This window comes from Acipenser ruthenus, chromosome 35 (genome assembly GCF_902713425.1).
Source record: "Acipenser ruthenus chromosome 35, fAciRut3.2 maternal haplotype, whole genome shotgun sequence".
In the NCBI taxonomy this organism is placed as follows: Eukaryota; Metazoa; Chordata; class Actinopteri; order Acipenseriformes; family Acipenseridae; genus Acipenser; species Acipenser ruthenus.
This window is the reverse complement of record NC_081223.1, coordinates 11,277,699-11,296,114: the sequence shown is the minus strand read 5'-3', so window position 1 is coordinate 11,296,114 and position 18,416 is coordinate 11,277,699. Positions and strand designations below refer to the sequence as shown.

Below are 18,416 nucleotides of genomic sequence, written 5' to 3'. Positions count from 1 at the left end.
GGTTTTAGCTGCAAAAGCCTAAACAATGGTAAGACGTTTCTGCGTAGCGAAGCTGGCGCAGTTGGTTCATACATATTTATAGGGGTTTGGCGATGACAAAGCTCTTTGTAAATGGGAATTGGATTTATTGACTTTTTTTCTTTCGGGAAACCCCATTAAAAGCGTTTTAATATTACCGAAGCAACTTCGAAACAAGCCTTCGACTGTATTATTCCGCAGCGGTGTCGAGAAAATTGAACGAGCTGTAACACAAAAGATAGTGACAAATTCAATGGAAATGAGTACAGTGTGTTAAAATGACTGACTTATTATAGCAAGTGAAATACATCGCTTATCAAACTGGATCTATTGAGCAGAACATTGAAATGTATTTGCTTACGATTGTAAGTCGCCCTGGATAAGGGCGTCTGCTAAGAAATAATAATAATAATAATAATAATAATAATAATAATAATAATAATAATAATAAGAAGAAGAAGAAGAAGAAGAAGAAGAAGAAGAAGAAGAAGAAGAAGAAATAAATAATAATAATAATAATAATAATAAGAAGAAGAAGAAGAAGAAGAAGAAGAAGAAGAAGAAGAAGAAGAAGAAGAAGAAATAAATAATAATAATAATAATAATAATAATAAGAAGAAGAAGAAGAAGAAGAAGAAGAAGAAGAAGAAGAAGAAGAAGAAGAAGAAGAAATAAATAATAATAATAATAATAATAATAATAATAATAATAATAATAATAATAATAACACAACGAGGCCTCGCAACCAGAGGGGCGGAAGTGACATTTCTGTCAAAATGGCATATTATATATTAAATTAAAGCTCTTTATGTGATCTGTCTAGCGCCAAAAGGACCTGACTGAAATCACAAACCGAATTGAATAAAGCGAGAAAGTAATAAAGACACAAGTACAAAATTTAAACTTAGTGTCAAGAGGGCGTAACTAGAACACTTCCGCCCTCCTGGCTGGAAAAAAGCGGGAAAATAATGATTTGTGAAAAATATCTAACTTTTGTGGATATTTTACTCAGTTAAATTGAGGATTCAAGCAATGAGTTCACTACAGAATAAGAACCAGACCATGTCGATTGTAGAACACCTTGTAAATTATATTTTTACAGTACGTATTTCTTAAGTATAATTTATGAAATATGACTGTACATGTGAACATTTCTATTTTATACTTTAAAGATACATGTTGATTTATTAACTGTTATTAAATTGAAGAAAAACAAGCCTGGGATATTACTAGTGAAGAAAACCACACGTGTAGCTGCAATGGGTATTCATTTCAGTGTGTTATTATGGGAAATCTTAACTTTTAAGAAAAAATGCCAGGTGCTATTTTTGCTTTTTTGAAGTTTCAGATTCAAAAATATTTTAAAGTCTTTAAGTTTCTTCAAAATTATATCGATACTGTGCTGATCAATGGCAAAATGCTCTCCTGTAAAAATTAAAATGTCACTTTTACTGGTTCTGAGCCCTCGATTAATAACATTAAGAAATTCTAGAACGAGAAAAGGCCATTCGGCCCACCAATGCCCGCTCGCTTTGATGCAAGCGTGGTAAACATGTCTGTACTGTTCTGTACACAGTGTTGGCAATATATTTCACGATCATTAGCTTTATTTTTTATTGTACTGGTCGCTGTAATTTTGAATTGACGGCAAGGGCAATGAGGGGTTGGACAGCAGGAACGCCCCATGCAAAAATAAATAAATAAGTAATACTCTTTCCAGAAAAAGAAACACACGGTGCATCAGGATTTTGCGTGTGTATACAGTCCTAGAAGTTATGTTATCGTGTTCTTCAACAGAAAATAATTATCATTCCTCCTGGATTCAGCCACGTCTAAAGAGAATATTGCATTTCTGAAGATAGAAGATTGGCGACATCTGGTGGTGGCTGTCAGTAACAGCATCCAAGTTTCATAACTATGAAAATCCGACGCTTCTAAATATTAAATTGATTTGCAACAGGAAGATGCACTTTGCATATTATTTACATATTTTTAAAGAATCCTTAAGACTGAGGACGCTCATCAAAAAATGCTACCTTTTTTTTTTTTGGAAGAGAAAGTACGTGTTTCGTGAAGTTACGTTTCACTCTGCATGAATTCGTTTCATATTAAATAAGACCGGTAAAGCGCACTATATTTTTTAAATGAAAAAGCAAAAGATAAAAACGCAACTGCACATTTTTTAAAATTTATTTATTTATTTTTTTACATTTTACATTTTTGAAATCTTTTCAAACTGCTTTCTGTATAACTGCCCAGACAAATTGTTAGATTGTTTTAACTTGATAAAAAAAAAAAAAAAAAAAAAAACATTTATAGCTACAGATGAAATTTTGGTACAGGTACCATATTTTGACCAGGTAGCAAAAAATGTGGCGCTTATAATGTCATATTTTGCTGGCGGTGTCGTGCTATTGTCAGGTATGCGGTACTCAACAAAGGCAGGGAAGCATCAATTCAAATCACACAGGATTATGCTGTTTCAGGTCTTTTACATCTTTGTGAATTGAATGTATCATATTTTCTGTTTCCAGTTTAAGTTTGCAATATATATATATAATCAGTGGGAAATGTACCTCTTTTTGACAATAGGAAAACACCCATCAGATTGCAATTTATTGCACCTGTACCACAATGTGACAGTGTACCACTTTCTGACATCACAAGGGACACGTGTTGGTGCGTGTACCACATTCTGACAACATACCACTTTCTAACGCTACAATGGTAGCACATTTTGACGAAGTAGCAAAAAATGACGTCACACCGAGTTTTTTGGACCTCTTCCCAATTCTACCGCCCTAAGAAAAGCCGAATTTCCAAACGCTCTAAACGCGAATCCTCTTAGTCTCGCTGCTTATTCTTTTTTAAATTACAATTTTTAATTGATTTTTTTTTTAATTATTATTTTTTTATTCCCAGACACATACACCAGCCTCGGAGTAGCTCGCATTACACGGAGGAGTTAGCTCTAATACCTAGTCTTATGGAAGTGAAATCTCCTCTAATCACCGAGATTAATTGCAGGTTTTACTATGCGTTATGAATCGATTCAGAACCCCCAGAGTCATAAACCAATTACAATATAAGAAGGGGGTGTATTTATATATTTTTTTAAGCAGTGAGACTGTGATAGCGTGAAAAGGGTAACTACGTCTGCCTCGAGTGCTTTCAGCTTTTGAAGACAGATCCTTTTGTTTTAATTTTTTTTTTTTTACAACAAACTCCTTTTAAGACAACTCATGTAACATGGGAGGCTTAGTAGCCCACTGGTTAGAGACATGGACTTGTTACCAGGAGGTTTCCGGTTCAAACCCAGCTCAGCCACTGACTCCCTGTGTGTGTGTGTGTGTGCGTGTGTGTGTGTGTGTGTGTGTGTGTGTGAGTGTGTGTGTGTGTGTGTGTGTATGTGTGTGTGTGTGTGTGTGTGTGTGTGTGTGTGTGACCCTGAGCAAGTCACTTCACCTCCTTGTGCTCCGTCCTTCAGATGAGACGCAAAACAAACGAGGTCCTATTGGAAGTGACTCTGCAGTAGCAGCAGTGTGGAGTAGTGGTCAGGGCTCTGGACTCTTGACCGGACGGTCGTGGGTTCAATCCCAGGTGGGGGGACACTGCTGCTGTACCCTTGAGCAAGGTACTTTACCTAGATTGCTCCAGTAAAAACCCAACTGTATAAATGGGTAATTGTATGTAAAAATAATGTGATATCTTGTAACAATTGTAAGTCACCCAGGATAAGGGCGTCTGCTAAGAAATAAATAATAATGCATAGTTAACTCCCACCACCCCCCACCGGTCCCGGGGACCCCCCTTCACTGTGTCTGCTGGTTGGGAAGCCACAGATGCAACACCCCAGTTACAAACACAAACCTGAGAGTGATCGGTTAACTCGTGACAATCCTGTTTGAGTTTGCCTCCTCGTTTTGCGCCACCCGCAAGCAAAATACACACGAGCAACGGGGCCGGTTTTTTAAAAAATAAATAAAAGGCCCCGTTTTTTTTTTTTTTTTTTTTTTAAAGGCGCAGTCAAGTGGGGGAGAAAGATTGTTTATATTAAAAATAATACCTGTCTAATTCTCAAGACAGGGTCACACGCGCCGTGTCCTCGCCTTTTTTAATTTTTTGGGCGAGGTGTTAAAAAGCATATTGTCTGACAAAACCATACCCTGCCTCTTTCGTTAGCGCTCCAACGACCCTTGACATGACAACAACAGCGGTTCAAGAGAGTCAAACGCCAAGGCCAGCTGGCCGGGGGGCGAGAGAGGGGTGTGTGTCTGCTGGGACGCGTCCCCTCACATCGTGTCTGACTGAGACGCTGTGGGATCGCTTTGCATCGCTGTGGCGCGTCCGGACGCGACTAAAGGTAAGAGAACCGGGCTTTACAAAAGTGGGTGTTTTGGGTGGGACATAGTTACCTTGGGTGGCAGTGTATGCTATGGGTCGGGTTGGGTTTGAATTATTGGTTCAATAAAAATTGGCTTGTTTCAAAGGGTTTCAGGGTTTAAAAACAGGTGTTTTCAAGATATTTTTTTCACGGTTAAAAGCGCTAAGGTGTTACAGCAGGAAAAGAAATAGGGTTGTCAGGTGCAAAACTGATCATTTTTCCTTTGCTATACGTCAAATGTTTGTAAATATTTCAATGCTTACTTGAAAAATTGTAAATGGAATTTGGAGATTATTTTTTTTATGTCCACCTCCTTTTAAATATATATTTTTAAATTGATATTTTCACCATCAGTGAATTTATCAAACCAAATAAAAACATAAATACATGTAAACAAATAAAATAACGACAGAGGTGTGAAACCTCCCCATCTTGTGCTGGACAGCGAGGGAGATCTTAAGCAGAAATATATATTCAGCTCTTTGAAGCAGCTGCTGTCTGTTTTTCGTTAAAGACGTTTTAAAGAAATCGTGTGTGCGATCATTTACCGGAAGCAAGCTGAACCGGCTGCCAGGTTCCTAAACGGGGTGCGATTTCTCCAATTTTTATAGTAGAATAATGTTGAAACGCACTCATGACAAGCACTAGTGTTGTTGCCCATACCCTCACTGATAACTTATCTCTTCACGTCTTTGTTTTTTTACTATAGTATGCGCTTCCGATGATAATTAAAAAAATAACGGCTTGAAATACAGCGAATGACGTAACCGCAGTTGATTTTCATTGGTTAATTTGCGTACAGCGCTGCTGTTGGATGACAATGACGGGTGAGTGGAATCCGAGCCTGATCCACTTTATACAGCCGAACCTGATGATCCGGCTCCAGTGAAACCAAACTCCATTCCGTTTTTTTTTTTTTTTTTTTTATCGTGTCAATACAATGTGCTTCTGATCCACCTGAAGTGCTTAGACCTAGCCTTTTGAAATCAGTTTTGCACAAACATTATGCAGCATGCACTGATCATTTTAAATATGATGTGTTTAAAATGTTCCTGAAGAAAGCATTGTAAATTCAAAATCTTTCCCCATTGTAAAGCACAGAGAGTTCTGGTAAAGCATAGGGAAACATTGTAAAGCACAGAGAGGTCTGGTAAAGCATAGGGAAGCATTGTAAAGCACAGAGAGGTCTGGTAAAGCATAGGGAAGCATTGTAAAGCACAGAGAGGTCTGGTAAAGCATAGGGAAGCATTGTAAAGCACAGAGAGGTCTGGTAAAGCATAGGGAAGCATTGTAAAGCACAGAGAGGTCTGGTAAAGCATAGGGAAGCATTGTAAAGCACAGAGAGGTCTGGTAAAGCATAGGGAAGCATTGTAAAGCACAGAGAGGTCTGGTAAAGCATAGGGAAGCATTGTAAAGCACAGAGAGGTCTGGTAAAGCATAGGGAAGCATTGTAAAGCACAGAGAGGTCTGGTAAAGCATAGGGAAGCATTGTAAAGCACAGAGAGGTCTTTTGAAGCAGAGGCAAGCATTGTAAAGCACAGAGAGGTCTGGTAAAGCATATTAAAAAACAAACCATGGTAAACTAACCCTTATTAACTGTGTAAGGTGAGTCTTATTGAACTCCCAGTAAAACCAGGACTATCGGGTCAATAAATAAAGGAAATATGGATATTCAAAATCTTTTTCTTTTTATTAATATTTTTCCAAGCGCTATTTTCACGTCAAACATATCCAGTGTTTGCAAAGCTAAAGAAGAACCAAAACCTGCCAATCCCGAATATGAGTTGGCTCCTCTTTCCCGCAGAGTGCTTTAAACGCCCGGAATCTACGCTGCGCGGACCCCCCCATCCCACAAGATGTACGGCCTGTACCTGGAAGCGGTGAACGATTACATCAACGAATCGTACGGGGAGGACGTGTGGCGGCTCATCGAAGCGAGGGCCGAAATCCCTCACCTCAAGTTCGTCCGTCACCAGATGTACAAGTAAGGCCCACTGGCTTTCTCTCAGATCCAGCAGGGGTGTCGTACTCCTGGTCCTGGTCTTTGTTCCAACCCTGTTCTAAACCAATGGAAACCTCCGACTGAAGTCGTGCATGAGCTCATTTGACCTGTTAAACAAAAACCTGGAGCGGATTTGCCCACCAGGATCGGGATTGATGGATTGGAAATCATGCATATAACCCAGAGCTGTCCAATCAATCCCGGTCCTGGAGGGATATTCCACTCCAGGTTTTCTTCAAGCATCATCTTTAAACATTCAGCACATAGATGCTTTTAGCTATACAGAAAATAGCTGGTCTATAGCCAGCTTCTTATCTGCATTAGATACTATGCAGCTGCACTTGTGAAATCTTGCTAACTTTAAGGTCATTTTTTTCAGGGTTCATTTTTGAAAAAAGCCTCAATTTTGCTGGTAACGCGTTTCTCAGACTGGATTGAGAGACGAGAATGGCTTAACAGCTAACAATCAAATTCTTGCAGGAGAGTAGAAAAGTCGGGGGGGGAAACACGAAACTCAGAAGCCCTGGGTATGAGGTACCTGGCACTAGGATCTAGCGCCATGGAGCCAAATTTGCACCCCTGTTGTTTCAGTGACAATCTGATTCTGCGGCTGGCGAAGGCAGCTGGGGAGGTGCTGGGCAAAACCCACGACGAGCTCATGTACGCGTTCGGAGTCTACATGGTGAAGAGGATCGGCAACTACGGGTTCGAGAGGATCCTAAAGGTGCAGTACCCTGCTTCCCTTCCTAACACCCGTCCCTGTGGACTTTGTCCCTCGGGTCTCCTGAGCAAATGTGCGGTCAGTTACACTGACTAACAAAACAGAAAGAAAATTCTTTGAAGTTGTTTGTTTCTGCTGGCAGTGAGAAACTCATTTTAACAGAATCCTGCAATTTTGATCAATGACGTGTTGCAATTGATTAAAAGGGAAGGGGAATTATTATTATTATTTATTTCTTAGCAGACACCCTTATCCAGGGTGACTTACAATTGTTACAAGATATCACATTATTTTTACATACAGTTACCCATTTATACAGTTGGGTTTTTACTGGAGCAATCTAGGTAAAGTACCTTGCTCAAGGGTACAGCAGCAGTGTCCCCCACCTGGGATTGAACCCACGACCCTCCGGTCAAGAGTCCAGAGCCCTAACCACTACTCCACACTGCTGCCACTTGGGGAATCGATTTGAAAAAGGAATTGAATAACAAGAATTGGTTATTTAGCGCTTGTCCAAGAGGCTGGGGGGCTGGGTGGGTGAGCTGTGCATCATCTGCTGCTGCAGAGTCGCTTCTAACAGGACTGCTGTTGTTCTCAGGTCCTGGGTCGCAACGTCCGAGATTTCATCAACGAGCTGGACAATCTGCACGAGTACTTTCGATTCTCCTTCCCCAAGGTGCAGCCGCCCAGCTTCTGTGTGGAGGAGGAGTGCGAGACCAGCCTGACGCTGCACTACCGGAGCACACGCAAGGGCTTCACGCAGTTCGTCAAGGGTACGCACACGCACACGCACAAGGTTGAACAGAACTGCACTCAGTCATGCATAACACTCAATCTGAAAGACACATACTGATTCACGGGTCCCCGAGGGTCTCCCCTGGTAAAGGCACGGCCGCGTGGTGTGCAGGGGGGAGTCACACAGTCAGGGGAGTGCAGGGGTCCCCGAGGGTCTCCCCTGGTAAAGGCACGGCCGCGTGGTGTGCAGGGGGGAGTCACACAGTCAGGGGAGCGCAGGGGTCCCCGAGGGTCTCCCCTGGTAAAGGCACGGCCGCGTGGTGTGCAGGGGGGAGTCACACAGTCAGGGGAGCGCAGGGGTCCCCCTCTCCCGTGAGTGGGGGGGGGGGATGATTGGACATTCTAAATCGGGGAGAAAATCAGGGTTGTAAAATAATTGGGCAATCCAAACTAAAAAATAATTCTGATAATGAACGTTTGTTGCTTTTGCAGGGCAGTTGTCTCAGGTGGGTCGCCAGTTCTACAGCACAGACATCGAGGTGGAGATACTGTCAAAGGAAGAGACGGAGAAGATGACCTACGTGGTGAGCAAGCAGCTTCATTACAATGTAACGGGACGCGTTCGCCAAGGGCTTTTTAACAGTCAAATGCAATTTGACTCCCTTATTGCAGTAAGGAGATAAGGAGGGCGTAGACGCACGCAACACAGACTAGACCAGTGCCTGCACAGGAGAGCCAGCGCCATCAAGTGACACTTTGAATCGAGTTGGTTTTTGCTGGCAGTACTCTAGCTGTGCACTAGATGGCGCTAGTGGTTAATTTGATAATCTGTGCTGCTCTTCAGTTCAGTTTCCTGCTGTGGGCGTGCATAACGGCGAGGCTAAGGTGGGCATGCAGCTACCGAGAAAAGCTGTCGATTTTTAAAAAGGGGGAGGGAGTGATCTGTGACTTGGCGTTGCTTTCTCAGGTGTACAAGATGAATTTCGACAATGCTGCCTTCAAGCACCGCATGCCACAGCAGAAGACCGCCCCGGGCTACGAGAAGCTCCCCATGAAGAGGGCCATCTTTTTCGACATGTTCCCCTTCAGCGTGATCTTCCGGCGGGACATGACCATGTACCGCATCGGGGACGGGCTCAAAGAGGTCTTCTCCGACCTGCAGGGCAAGAAATTCAACGAGGAGTTCACCCTGGTCAGGCCCATGCTGGAGTTCAGCTGGGAAAATGTGAGTGTCCAAGCAGAGAGGGGAAAACCAGCAAGTCCTTCAGCGAGGTGGGAGGGGCTAGGGGAGGGGCTTCTGAGAGAGAGTGACAGGAGAGAGATGGGATTCAGCTAGAACAGGGCTGCAGTGTCTTCTGGATGGAGATAAGACTCCCGCTGCATACGGTTTGATCCAGTCCTGGTTTTGCTAGGAGTTTTTAATAACAACACACCTGAGCTTGTTACCTGTACACTGGGGCTGATTGAGCTTGCATTAAATAAAACCTGGAATGGGTGAGATTGCAATGCAATAGGAGTCTTATTTCCATCTCTGGGATCACAGTCTAACTGACACAGCTGCAACAGCACAGAAAGCCCCGGTAAGAACTGATTTTCTGTGTGTGTGTGCGTGTCTTTGTGTGTGCGTGTCTCTGTGTGTGTGTGTGTGCGTGTCTGTGTGTGTGTGTGTTTGTCTCTGTGTGTGTGTGTATGTGTGTGTGTCTCTGTGTGTGTGTGCGTGTCTCTGTGTGTGCGTGTCTGTGTGTGTGTGTGTGCGTGTCTGTGTGTGTGTGTTTGTCTCTGTGTGTGTGTGTATGTGTGTGTCTCTGTGTGTGTGTGCATGTCTCTGTGTGTGTGTGTGTGTGTGTGCGTGTCTGTGTGTGTGTGTGTGTGTTTGTCTCTGTGTCTGTGTGTGTGCGTATCTCTGTGTATGCGTATCTGTGTGTGTGTGTGTGCGTGCGTGCGTGTGTGTGCGTGTCTCTGTGTGCGTGGGTGCGTGCGTGCGTGCGTGCGTGTCTGTGTGTCTGTGTGTGTTTGTGTTTGTGTGTGCGTGTCTCTGCGCACGTGGGTGCGTGGGTGCGTGCGTGTCTGTGTGTGTGCGTGTCTCTGTGTGCGTGCGTGTCTGTGTGTGTGCGTGTCCGTGTGTCTCCTCAGATCTACACTCACTTAAACAACGTGTTCGAGCTCCTGTCCAAAGCCGTGGTGGAAAGCAAACAGAAGACAAACCTGCCCAAGCTGAACAAGAAGGAGGGAGAGGAGGGAGAGGAGAAAGAGGAGAGCGAGAAGCCCAAAAAAGAGGAGCGAGGTAGCGCCTTTACCTGAGCCTCAAGGCAGGGGGGGTCCCCCCGGGGCTGTAAAACACCCAAGAGAGGAGCGAGGTAGCGCCTTTACCTGAGCCTCAAGGCAGGGGGGGTCCCCCCGGGGCTGTAAAACACTCTAACATGCTCATCCACGGCTGATTTAAACTCCATCGAGAGTCTCTCAAATCGCAGCTGAGAAACGCGTTCATAGTAAAACTGATTTCATTTACGTTTTTTTCTTTTTCTGTGAAACAACTAAACAGGCTTTTTAATAAGTCTGACACTTTCATTTCAAAAGCAGAAGCGACTTCTCTTTATTCATGTAAACGCAGCCTCGCAGAACGATTCTGATAAAGCGCGTCCGACATCAAAGACTTTTTCATTAGAGCTTTTTAACACAGAAGAGTCTCTTATTAACACGTCTCGATCTCGTTTGCACGTTCTGCTTGTCAGCGAAGGCTTGTCCGATTTTTAAAAAGCCCATTTAGTTGTTTCACAGAAAATAAATGACATCGGTTTTACTATGAACGCGTTTCTCAGCTGTGTGATCGAGTGACACCAACAGCTGAACGGGGATCAATTGAATTCTTAAAGGGAAGGTGAAAAGTCACTTGTGTCACAAGCTTGCTTTAGTATTGAGTTTAAGGGAAGGCACAGGGTAAGCCTTGCGACATATACAGAACAGCATTACCTAAAGGGCGCTGTGTTAACGGCGTGCGTTTCTCCTCAGAGCCCAAGGCGATGGAGGAGGTAAAGGGTGCTGATCAAGAGTACAGCAGCGCGGCTTCCCAGTATAACAGCTCCACTAACTCGGGAGCCGAGGATATAGAGCTCCTGGCTTTCCAGACCATCACAGGTGAGCTGCTGTACCGGCAGATGGCGCTCCAGTCCTAGGCGGATCCCGGTACGTTCCTGCCGTTGGTTGATTGTAAGAACCTAGGGACGTTTCGGAATCTTCACTGTATATAGAAAAACACTTTTAGACAGAGCTGTACAGCTACACCCTTAATCATAGTTTTGCAGTTAGAAGCTTTTCATGAAGTCTTTGCACTGGGCTTGTATTACAACCAGGTTCTGCTCTTTCTCTCTCTCTCTCTCTCTCTTTCTCTCTCTCTCTCTCTCTCTCTCTCTCTCTCTCTCTTGCTCTCTCTCTCTCCCTCTCTCTGTCTCCCTTTCTCTCTCTCTCCCCTCTCTCCCTCTCTCTCTGTCTCTGTCTCTCTCCATCTCTCTCTCTCTCTCTCTCTCTCTCTCTGTCTCTCTCTCTCTCTGTCTCTCTCTCTCTGTCTCCCTTTCTCTCTCTCTCTCTCTGTCTCTCTCTCTCTCTGTCTCTCTCTCTCTCTATCTCCCTCTCTTTTTTTGCAGGGAAGTGCAGCGAGACAATCTTTGAAGACATGAGGGAGCCGCCCAAAAAGCCCCTGCACCTCAAGGGGCAGATGAAGTACGTCCCGCAGTGGGATTCCCTCATCTTCCTCGGGACCCCCATGTAAGCCCCACCCACCCCATCTCGATCCTTCAACCAGGGGCTGCTTTACCAAGCAGTATAAATGAACATAGATATTTGATTTAATATCACGTAATCAAAGATGTTGCAGAAGTCTACCGGAAGCCATGAGAGTAGCCATTGAGTTGCATGCTGTGGATGTGCTATGGAATGCGTCCCCGGGTTTAACCCCTCCTCGCCTGGTTCTCTCTCTCTCTCCAGTATTGAGACGGTGGAGGATATGATAAAGATGGGCGTGTACGTCAATGACCTCAATCTCCATGACTCCAGCAGGGAGCTGATTCTAGCTGGAACACAGCAATCTGCAGAGCTGCAACTGGCACTGGATCAGGCAAGAGACTGTGCAGAGCACGCACGCACCACGCACGCACGCACGCACGCACGCACCACGCACCCACGCACGCACGCACAGGCACACACGCACGCACACACACAGTGCAACCTGCTCAAGACACCGTACACACAGTGCCATCTGATCAAGACGCTTTACAGACACACACACAGTAAGACCTGGCTTTAAATAGAGATGGGAATCAGACTCCCGCTGCACAGCGGTTTGCTCCATTCCTGGTTTCGCTACGAGTTTAATGAGACACACCTGAGCTCGTTACCTGATCTGATTACGTTTGTAGTAGAACCTGGAATGGATGAAACTGCTGTGCAGTTCAGGGATGGAAATAAGACTCCCCCTGCATTGCAGCTGGATTCATTCCTGGTTTCTGCTAAGAGTTTAATAATAAGACACACCTAGAATAGAAGTTTCCATTGCATCAAGAGGACTGACGGACCGAATCAGACAGGTGTGCAGGAGATGGGAGTCATGTGACTTGGCTTTCCTTTTTACTCGAGTTCCGGCTGGACTACAGCACTGGCTGTACCTCGCTCACCGCCCCCTCTCTCCTCTCTCCTCCTCCCCCTCTCTCCTCTCTCCTCCTCCCCCTCTCTCCTCTCTCCTCACAGGAGCAGCAGAAGTATGCGCAGCTGCAGGAGATCATCAAGAAGCTGGATGAGGAGAAGAAGAGGGGAGACTCCCTGCTCTACGCCATGATCCCCCGAGCCGTGGCAGACCGGCTGAGGAAGGGAATCACTGCACTGGAGACCTGCCAGGTGAGAGAGAGGGGAGAGGAGAGGAGAGAGATGGGAGAGGGGAGAGGGGAGGGAGGGGAGAGGAGGGGAGAGGAGAGAGGAGAGGGGAGAGAGGGGAGAGGAGAGAGAAGGGGCATCACTGGAATGGGCACCTGTCCTGGGAGTGGGGCGAGGGAGTATTGAAAGACAAAAAAAATGGCACAGGGAATGATTATAATATTCCTACCAATGAGTCCTTGCCTCTATCATGGAGGCTTGGGGGTCCAGTGTTTAAAGAAAGGGGGCTCGATACCAGGAGGTCCGAATCCCGGCTCAGCCACTGACTCCCTGTGTGTGTGTGTGTGTGTGTGTGTGTGAGAGACCCTGAGCAAGTCACTGAACCTCCTTGTGCTCCGTCCTTCGGATGAGACGTCAAACAAACGAGGTCCTATTGGAAGTGACTCTGCAGCAGCAGCAGCAGCAGTTGTTGATGATGCAGAGTTCACCCCCCTAGTCTCTGTAAGAAGCTTTGGATAAAAGCATCTGCTAAATGACTATATATAATATAATAATAATAATGATGATGATGATGATGATGATGATGATGATGATGATGATGATGATGATGATGACGTTGGTTCCCCAGGTCTTCCCAGACGTGACGATCCTCTTCAGCGACGTGGTGAAATTCAACGAGATCTGCATTCACATCACGCCCATGCAAGTGGTGGACATGCTCAACGAAATCTACATCGTGTTCGACACTCTGAGCGAGAAGCACAACGTGTACAAGGTGAGGGCTGGGTACCAGGAGACACGGATTCTACAAAGATGCACAATCTCACAAATTAAAAATGATCCAGGGGCCAGGTTTCCAAAGCACTGCGAGCTAGCGAGCGAGTGATCTTAGATTCAACCGTTTCAAAAACGGGAAGACAGAACAAAAGCGTTTGCATCGCCCCCCTCTATAGAATGAACTAGTTATGCTTCATGAAATCGAATGAAACCTGCTGAATAATGTCACGTTAACATATTGAATTGCACACCGCTTGGTAGTTTTCCCCCATATACTTAACGAAAAACTGACACATTAAAGGATACAAGTTATTTTCTTTCATTTATAGTTTTTTTTTGGACTGTGAAATAAGCCATCGTTTTTTACCACAGCTGAGCTCGTGAGCCAGCACACACACAGACCCAGCAGTGAGCAGCTCCCCTGTGTTTGTTCTCCGCAGGTGGAGACTATCCGCGATGCCTACATGGTGGTGGCAGGGGTACCCAACAAGACCACCTTCCACGCCCACCACATCTGTGACATGGCCCTGGACATGCTGAGCTCCATCGACCACCTCAAAGACCCCTCGACTGGGGACAACATCCAGATCAGAGTGGGTAAGAGAAACCAGTCCACTGAAAACACTGCTTATATAGGGATGGATGGACAGATAGATTATTATTATTATTATTATTATTATTATTATTATTATTATTATTATTATTAGTCATTTAGCAGATGCTTTTTTCCACAGCGACTTACAAAGACTAGGGGGGTGAACTATGCATCATCAACAACTGCTGCTGCTGCTGCTGCAGAGTCACTTCCAATAGGAGCTCGTTTGTTTTACGTCTCACCCGAAGGACGGAGCACAAGGAGGTGAAGTGACTTGCTCAGGGTCACACACACACACGCACGCACGCACACACACACAGACACACACAGGGAGTCAGTGGCTGAGCTGGGATTTGAACCTCCTGGTATCAAGCCCCCTTTCTCTAACCAGTGACTCCCTGTGTGTGTGTGTGTGTGTGTGTGTGTGTGTGTGTGTGTGTGTGCGTGTGTGTGACCCTGAGCAAGTCACTTCACCTCCTTGTGCTCCATCCTTTCGGATGAGACGTCAAACAAACAAGGTCCTATTGGAAGTGACTCTGCAGCAGCAGCAGCAGCAGTTGTTGATGATGCATAGTTCACCCCCTTAGTCTCTATGTCGCTTTGGATAAAAGCGTCTGCTAAATGACTAAATAATAATAATGATTTCTCCTTATGGTGCAAGTTAGGATTAGTTCCATGCATTTTGTGAATCAAAACTTGTCGAGATACACACACAAAAAAAAACGCAGTTAACTTAATTCTGCATCCTTCAGCTTGCGTGATAAACCTGTCTGATCTGATCCTCTGAAAACTCTCTCTGGTGGCAGGGATACACTCTGGGATGGTGGTCGCTGCTGTGGTGGGTTTGAAGATGCCACGCTACTGTCTGTTTGGCGACACAGTGAACACAGCCTCCCGCATGGAAAGCAATGGGGTGGTGAGTGTTGCAACATGAGCTACTGTTTTGTTTTTTCTGTTGCATATGGTGCTCTGTTTTTTCCTTGACTTGTTCCAGGCTTTTTCTGTGGATGATCCCAGACCGATTTTGCTACCAGCGGGGTTCTGAAAAAATATCGCGTCCCCTCTTTCTTTTCATTGTTAACATCCTATCAATTTTTTCAAAACTCTTCAAAATGTCTGCTCTAGTGCACTGCTAGTGTCAGAATTATTAGCCACGTTGTCAAACAGGTAACGCAGCGAGAGCGATCCGTGACGCTGTACGGAACGGAGATGCTAGACCACCTGTTATGTTGTTTTTTTTTCAAATGTATTTATTTCTTCTTCAATGTCAAACCCCAGTGCACTAGAGCAGACATATACCCTAACAAAGAACATTGCGCTCGTAGTTGAGGTCCTGTCTTTGCTGGCGTTGCTCGTTGTCCCGTTGAAAGCTCTCCAACAACTGGCTCTTTTTTTGGGGGGTCTCTCTTCTGTGCAGGGAATGCAGATTCACATCAGCCAGACCAGCAAGGACCACTTGGAGCACGAACCCTATATCATCGAGGAGAGGGGCAAGATCTTTGTCAAGGTGACCAAGCAGGATTTCATTCGCTTTTCTTCTGTCAAACAACTAAACGGGCTTTTTAATAAGTCTGACTCTCATTTCAAAGCAGAAGAGGCTCCTCTTTATCCAGGATTTCTCTTTGTCTCTGTGCATCTCGCAGGGTAAGGGCTACATGAAGACCTACTGGCTGAAGGGAAAGAAAGACCTGTCCTTCAAATCTCCGGTGGAGCTGAGATACAGCAGCGAGCAGAGAGACTCCGAGGAGGGAAGCACAAAGAGGTAGGAGTTTCGATTGGGCTAGCCAAGCGTTGCCAGGGCAATTTTGTTCCCACGATTTCCAGTTCCCATGGTTCGATTTCATACACACGGCAAATCCGAACTCCAGAAGCGATGCGGTGTTGTAATCAATCTTCACTCTAAATGGCGTCGCATATATGCAAGACTTATAAACCCTTGTTTCTTATCCCCCTCTCCCCCCCTCTCTCTCTCTCTCTCCCGCCAGCACAAACTCCAGCCAAGCCAAACGCTCCACTTCCAATCTCAACAACCCAGTGGAACAAACCGAAGAAACCAAACCGTCAGAAGATCTCCCGCCAGACCTGCCCCAGCCTCTAGAGGGCGCCGCTGAGCCCCCGCCGGCCGAGCCCCGCGACAAAGAGAGGACCAAAAAGACCAAGAACAACAAGGCCAGCAAGACGGAGGCAGCCGGAGCCAACGCTCAGGAAACTGCAGCGCCCCCTACAGGCCCCTCCGAGAACGCGGTCCCGCCTCTCTGCGTCGCCAAGGGCAACGATCGTCACAGCCGGCTGACAGCCACCCTGCCCCTCCGTAGCTCCACCTGCTGTTTGCTCTAGGCATTGCAAGGCTTTACCACGACTTTTCGACTCTCTTTTAAGAATTCAGCTGCTCCCTGTTAAGCTGTTCCTGTCTCTCGATCACACAGCTGAGAAACGCAGTTCAGAGTAAAATTGATTTCATTTTACAGGTTTTTATTTTTCTGTGAAACAACTAAATGGGCTTTTAAAATCAGCCCAGCCTTCATTTTTCATTGACAAGCAGAACGTGCAAACGAGATCGCGACGTGTTAATAAGAGACTCGTCTGCATTAAAAAAGCTGTAATGAAAAATCAATTCTTTGATGCCGGACGCGCTTTATCAGAATCGTTCTGCGAGGCTGCGTTTACATGAATAAAGAGGAGTCTCTTCTGCTTTGAAATGAAAAAGTCAGACTTATTAAAAATCAGTTTTACTACGAACGCGTTTCTCAGCTGTGTGATCGAGAGACACGAACGGCTGAACGGAGATCAATTGAATTCTTAAAGGAGAGGGGAAAAGTCGGGGGTGAAACACTAAACACCAGAAGCCCTAATTCTAATACAATATAAAAGTGGTGGGGGGGTGGGGGGGTGGGGGGGGGGTGGGGGGGGGGCTGATGGAAAAGTCACTGTATTTTTTAATGTGATCTCATTAAAGATGATAACGTACCAGCACATTGTATCATTTCTTCACTCTTAGGCTGAAAATGATTCGCTGTAACTTCAAAAAAGAAATGCAGAACTCTAAAGTAAAACTAGAAATGGTTCAGGGGCTTGATACCAGGAGGTTCAAATCCCAGCTCAGCCACTGACTCCCTGTGTGTGTGTGTGTGTGTGTGTGACCCTGAGCAAGTCACTGAACCTCCTTGGGCTCCGTCCTTCGGATGAGACGTAGGTATATTTTAGAGCAGGACTGTGGCTCTGCAGGGCCACAGTCCTGCAGGCTTTCTGGCTATCTTTGAATCATCAATGGCTAAAGACCTGGGAATAAAAAAATGTTCGCGTTGACCAAGTAAGATAATAATCTCGCAGTAACTGAGAACGAAAAACCAGAAGAGGCTGCGCCTCTCCGGGATCTGGGTTGGCCACCTCTGGTCAAGATGATTAAGAATATGAGCAGGTCAGGTCCTGGACTCACGGTCAACGCACCTTGACAAATGAGAATATGAGATACGACTCAGGACTCTCCGCGATAAACCTGAAGCCAATGCGATATGCAGTTTAGTTAACCGGCCTTGCATCTTCTGAACACTAGAGGGCGCTATCTGACTAGAAACTGGTTTGCCACCGATTACAACTGCAATACCGGGTTTCACCAGCAGGTGTCAACACTCTGAAGCTCTTGAACAGCAAAAGCGCCAAGCTTACAGAGTTAAAAGTAATTTTGATGCTGTGCTGAACGATTGCGGGTAACAGCTTGAATATACCGAAGCCTTCAGACAGTATACTAATTAAACAAGGAGGCTTGAGGGTCCAGTGGTTAGAGAAAGGGGGCTTGCTACCGGGAGGTTCAAATCCCGGCTCAGCCACTGACTCCCTGTGTGTGTGTGTGTGTGTGTGTGTGTGTGTGTGTGCGTGTGTGTGTGTGTGTGTGCGTGTGTGTGACCCTGAGCAAGTCACTGAACCTCCTTGTGCTCCGTCCTTCGGATGAGACGTCAAACAAACAAGGTCCTATTGGAAGTGACTCTGCAGCAGCAGCAGCAGTTGTTGATGATGCATAGTTCACCCTCCTAGTCTGTGTAAATCGCTTTGGTTAAAAGCGTCTGCTGAATGACTAATTCATAATAACGACATCAAGAACTTGAGCAATATTTTTGCTGGAGAGATTGATAAATGCAGCATGCTAAAATTAGTTAGAGATATTATATAATTGAACTGTAGAAGGGGTTAGGGGTAAAATAAGGGATGAGGAAAATCCACCAGGAATTTTGACATAAGGAACACCAATTGATTCTGTTAAAACGTTACCTAATAGTGGAGGCTGGCAAATTAGCCTGGTCCTCTATTGCTGTGCTTCTTCATA

At 45.3% G+C, this 18,416-nt stretch overlaps 1 protein-coding gene across 1 annotated transcript; it reads left to right on the top strand.

The window, feature by feature from the left end:
• The first annotated feature begins 4,219 nt into the window (after window positions 1-4,219).
• Window positions 4,220-16,964, top strand: LOC117395634 (soluble guanylate cyclase 88E-like). The gene is made up of 17 exons (XM_059007777.1): window positions 4,220-4,381; window positions 6,207-6,386; window positions 6,996-7,128; window positions 7,724-7,898; window positions 8,353-8,444; window positions 8,828-9,085; window positions 9,994-10,144; window positions 10,870-10,995; window positions 11,502-11,622; window positions 11,842-11,971; window positions 12,601-12,747; window positions 13,352-13,498; window positions 13,941-14,097; window positions 14,902-15,011; window positions 15,513-15,602; window positions 15,739-15,857; window positions 16,081-16,964. The coding sequence occupies exons 2-17, from the start codon at window positions 6,259-6,261 to the stop codon at window positions 16,430-16,432; spliced, it is 2,436 nt and encodes an 811-aa protein (XP_058863760.1). The 5' UTR covers window positions 4,220-4,381; window positions 6,207-6,258; the 3' UTR covers window positions 16,433-16,964.
• Window positions 16,965-18,416: the final 1,452 nt, after the last annotated feature.

What these genes read in the sequence shown, in the direction of transcription:
- LOC117395634 (XM_059007777.1), top strand. Translation starts at nt 6,259, where the DNA reads ATGTACGGCCTGTACCTGGAAGCGGTGAACGATTACATCAACGAATCG. An exon ending in TGCAACTGGCACTGGATCAG is followed by an intron (nt 11,972 to 12,600) that starts GCAAGAGACTGT and finishes CTCTCCTCACAG; the next exon opens with GAGCAGCAGAAGTATGCGCA. An exon ending in GCATGGAAAGCAATGGGGTG is followed by an intron (nt 15,012 to 15,512) that starts GTGAGTGTTGCA and finishes TCTTCTGTGCAG; the next exon opens with GGAATGCAGATTCACATCAG.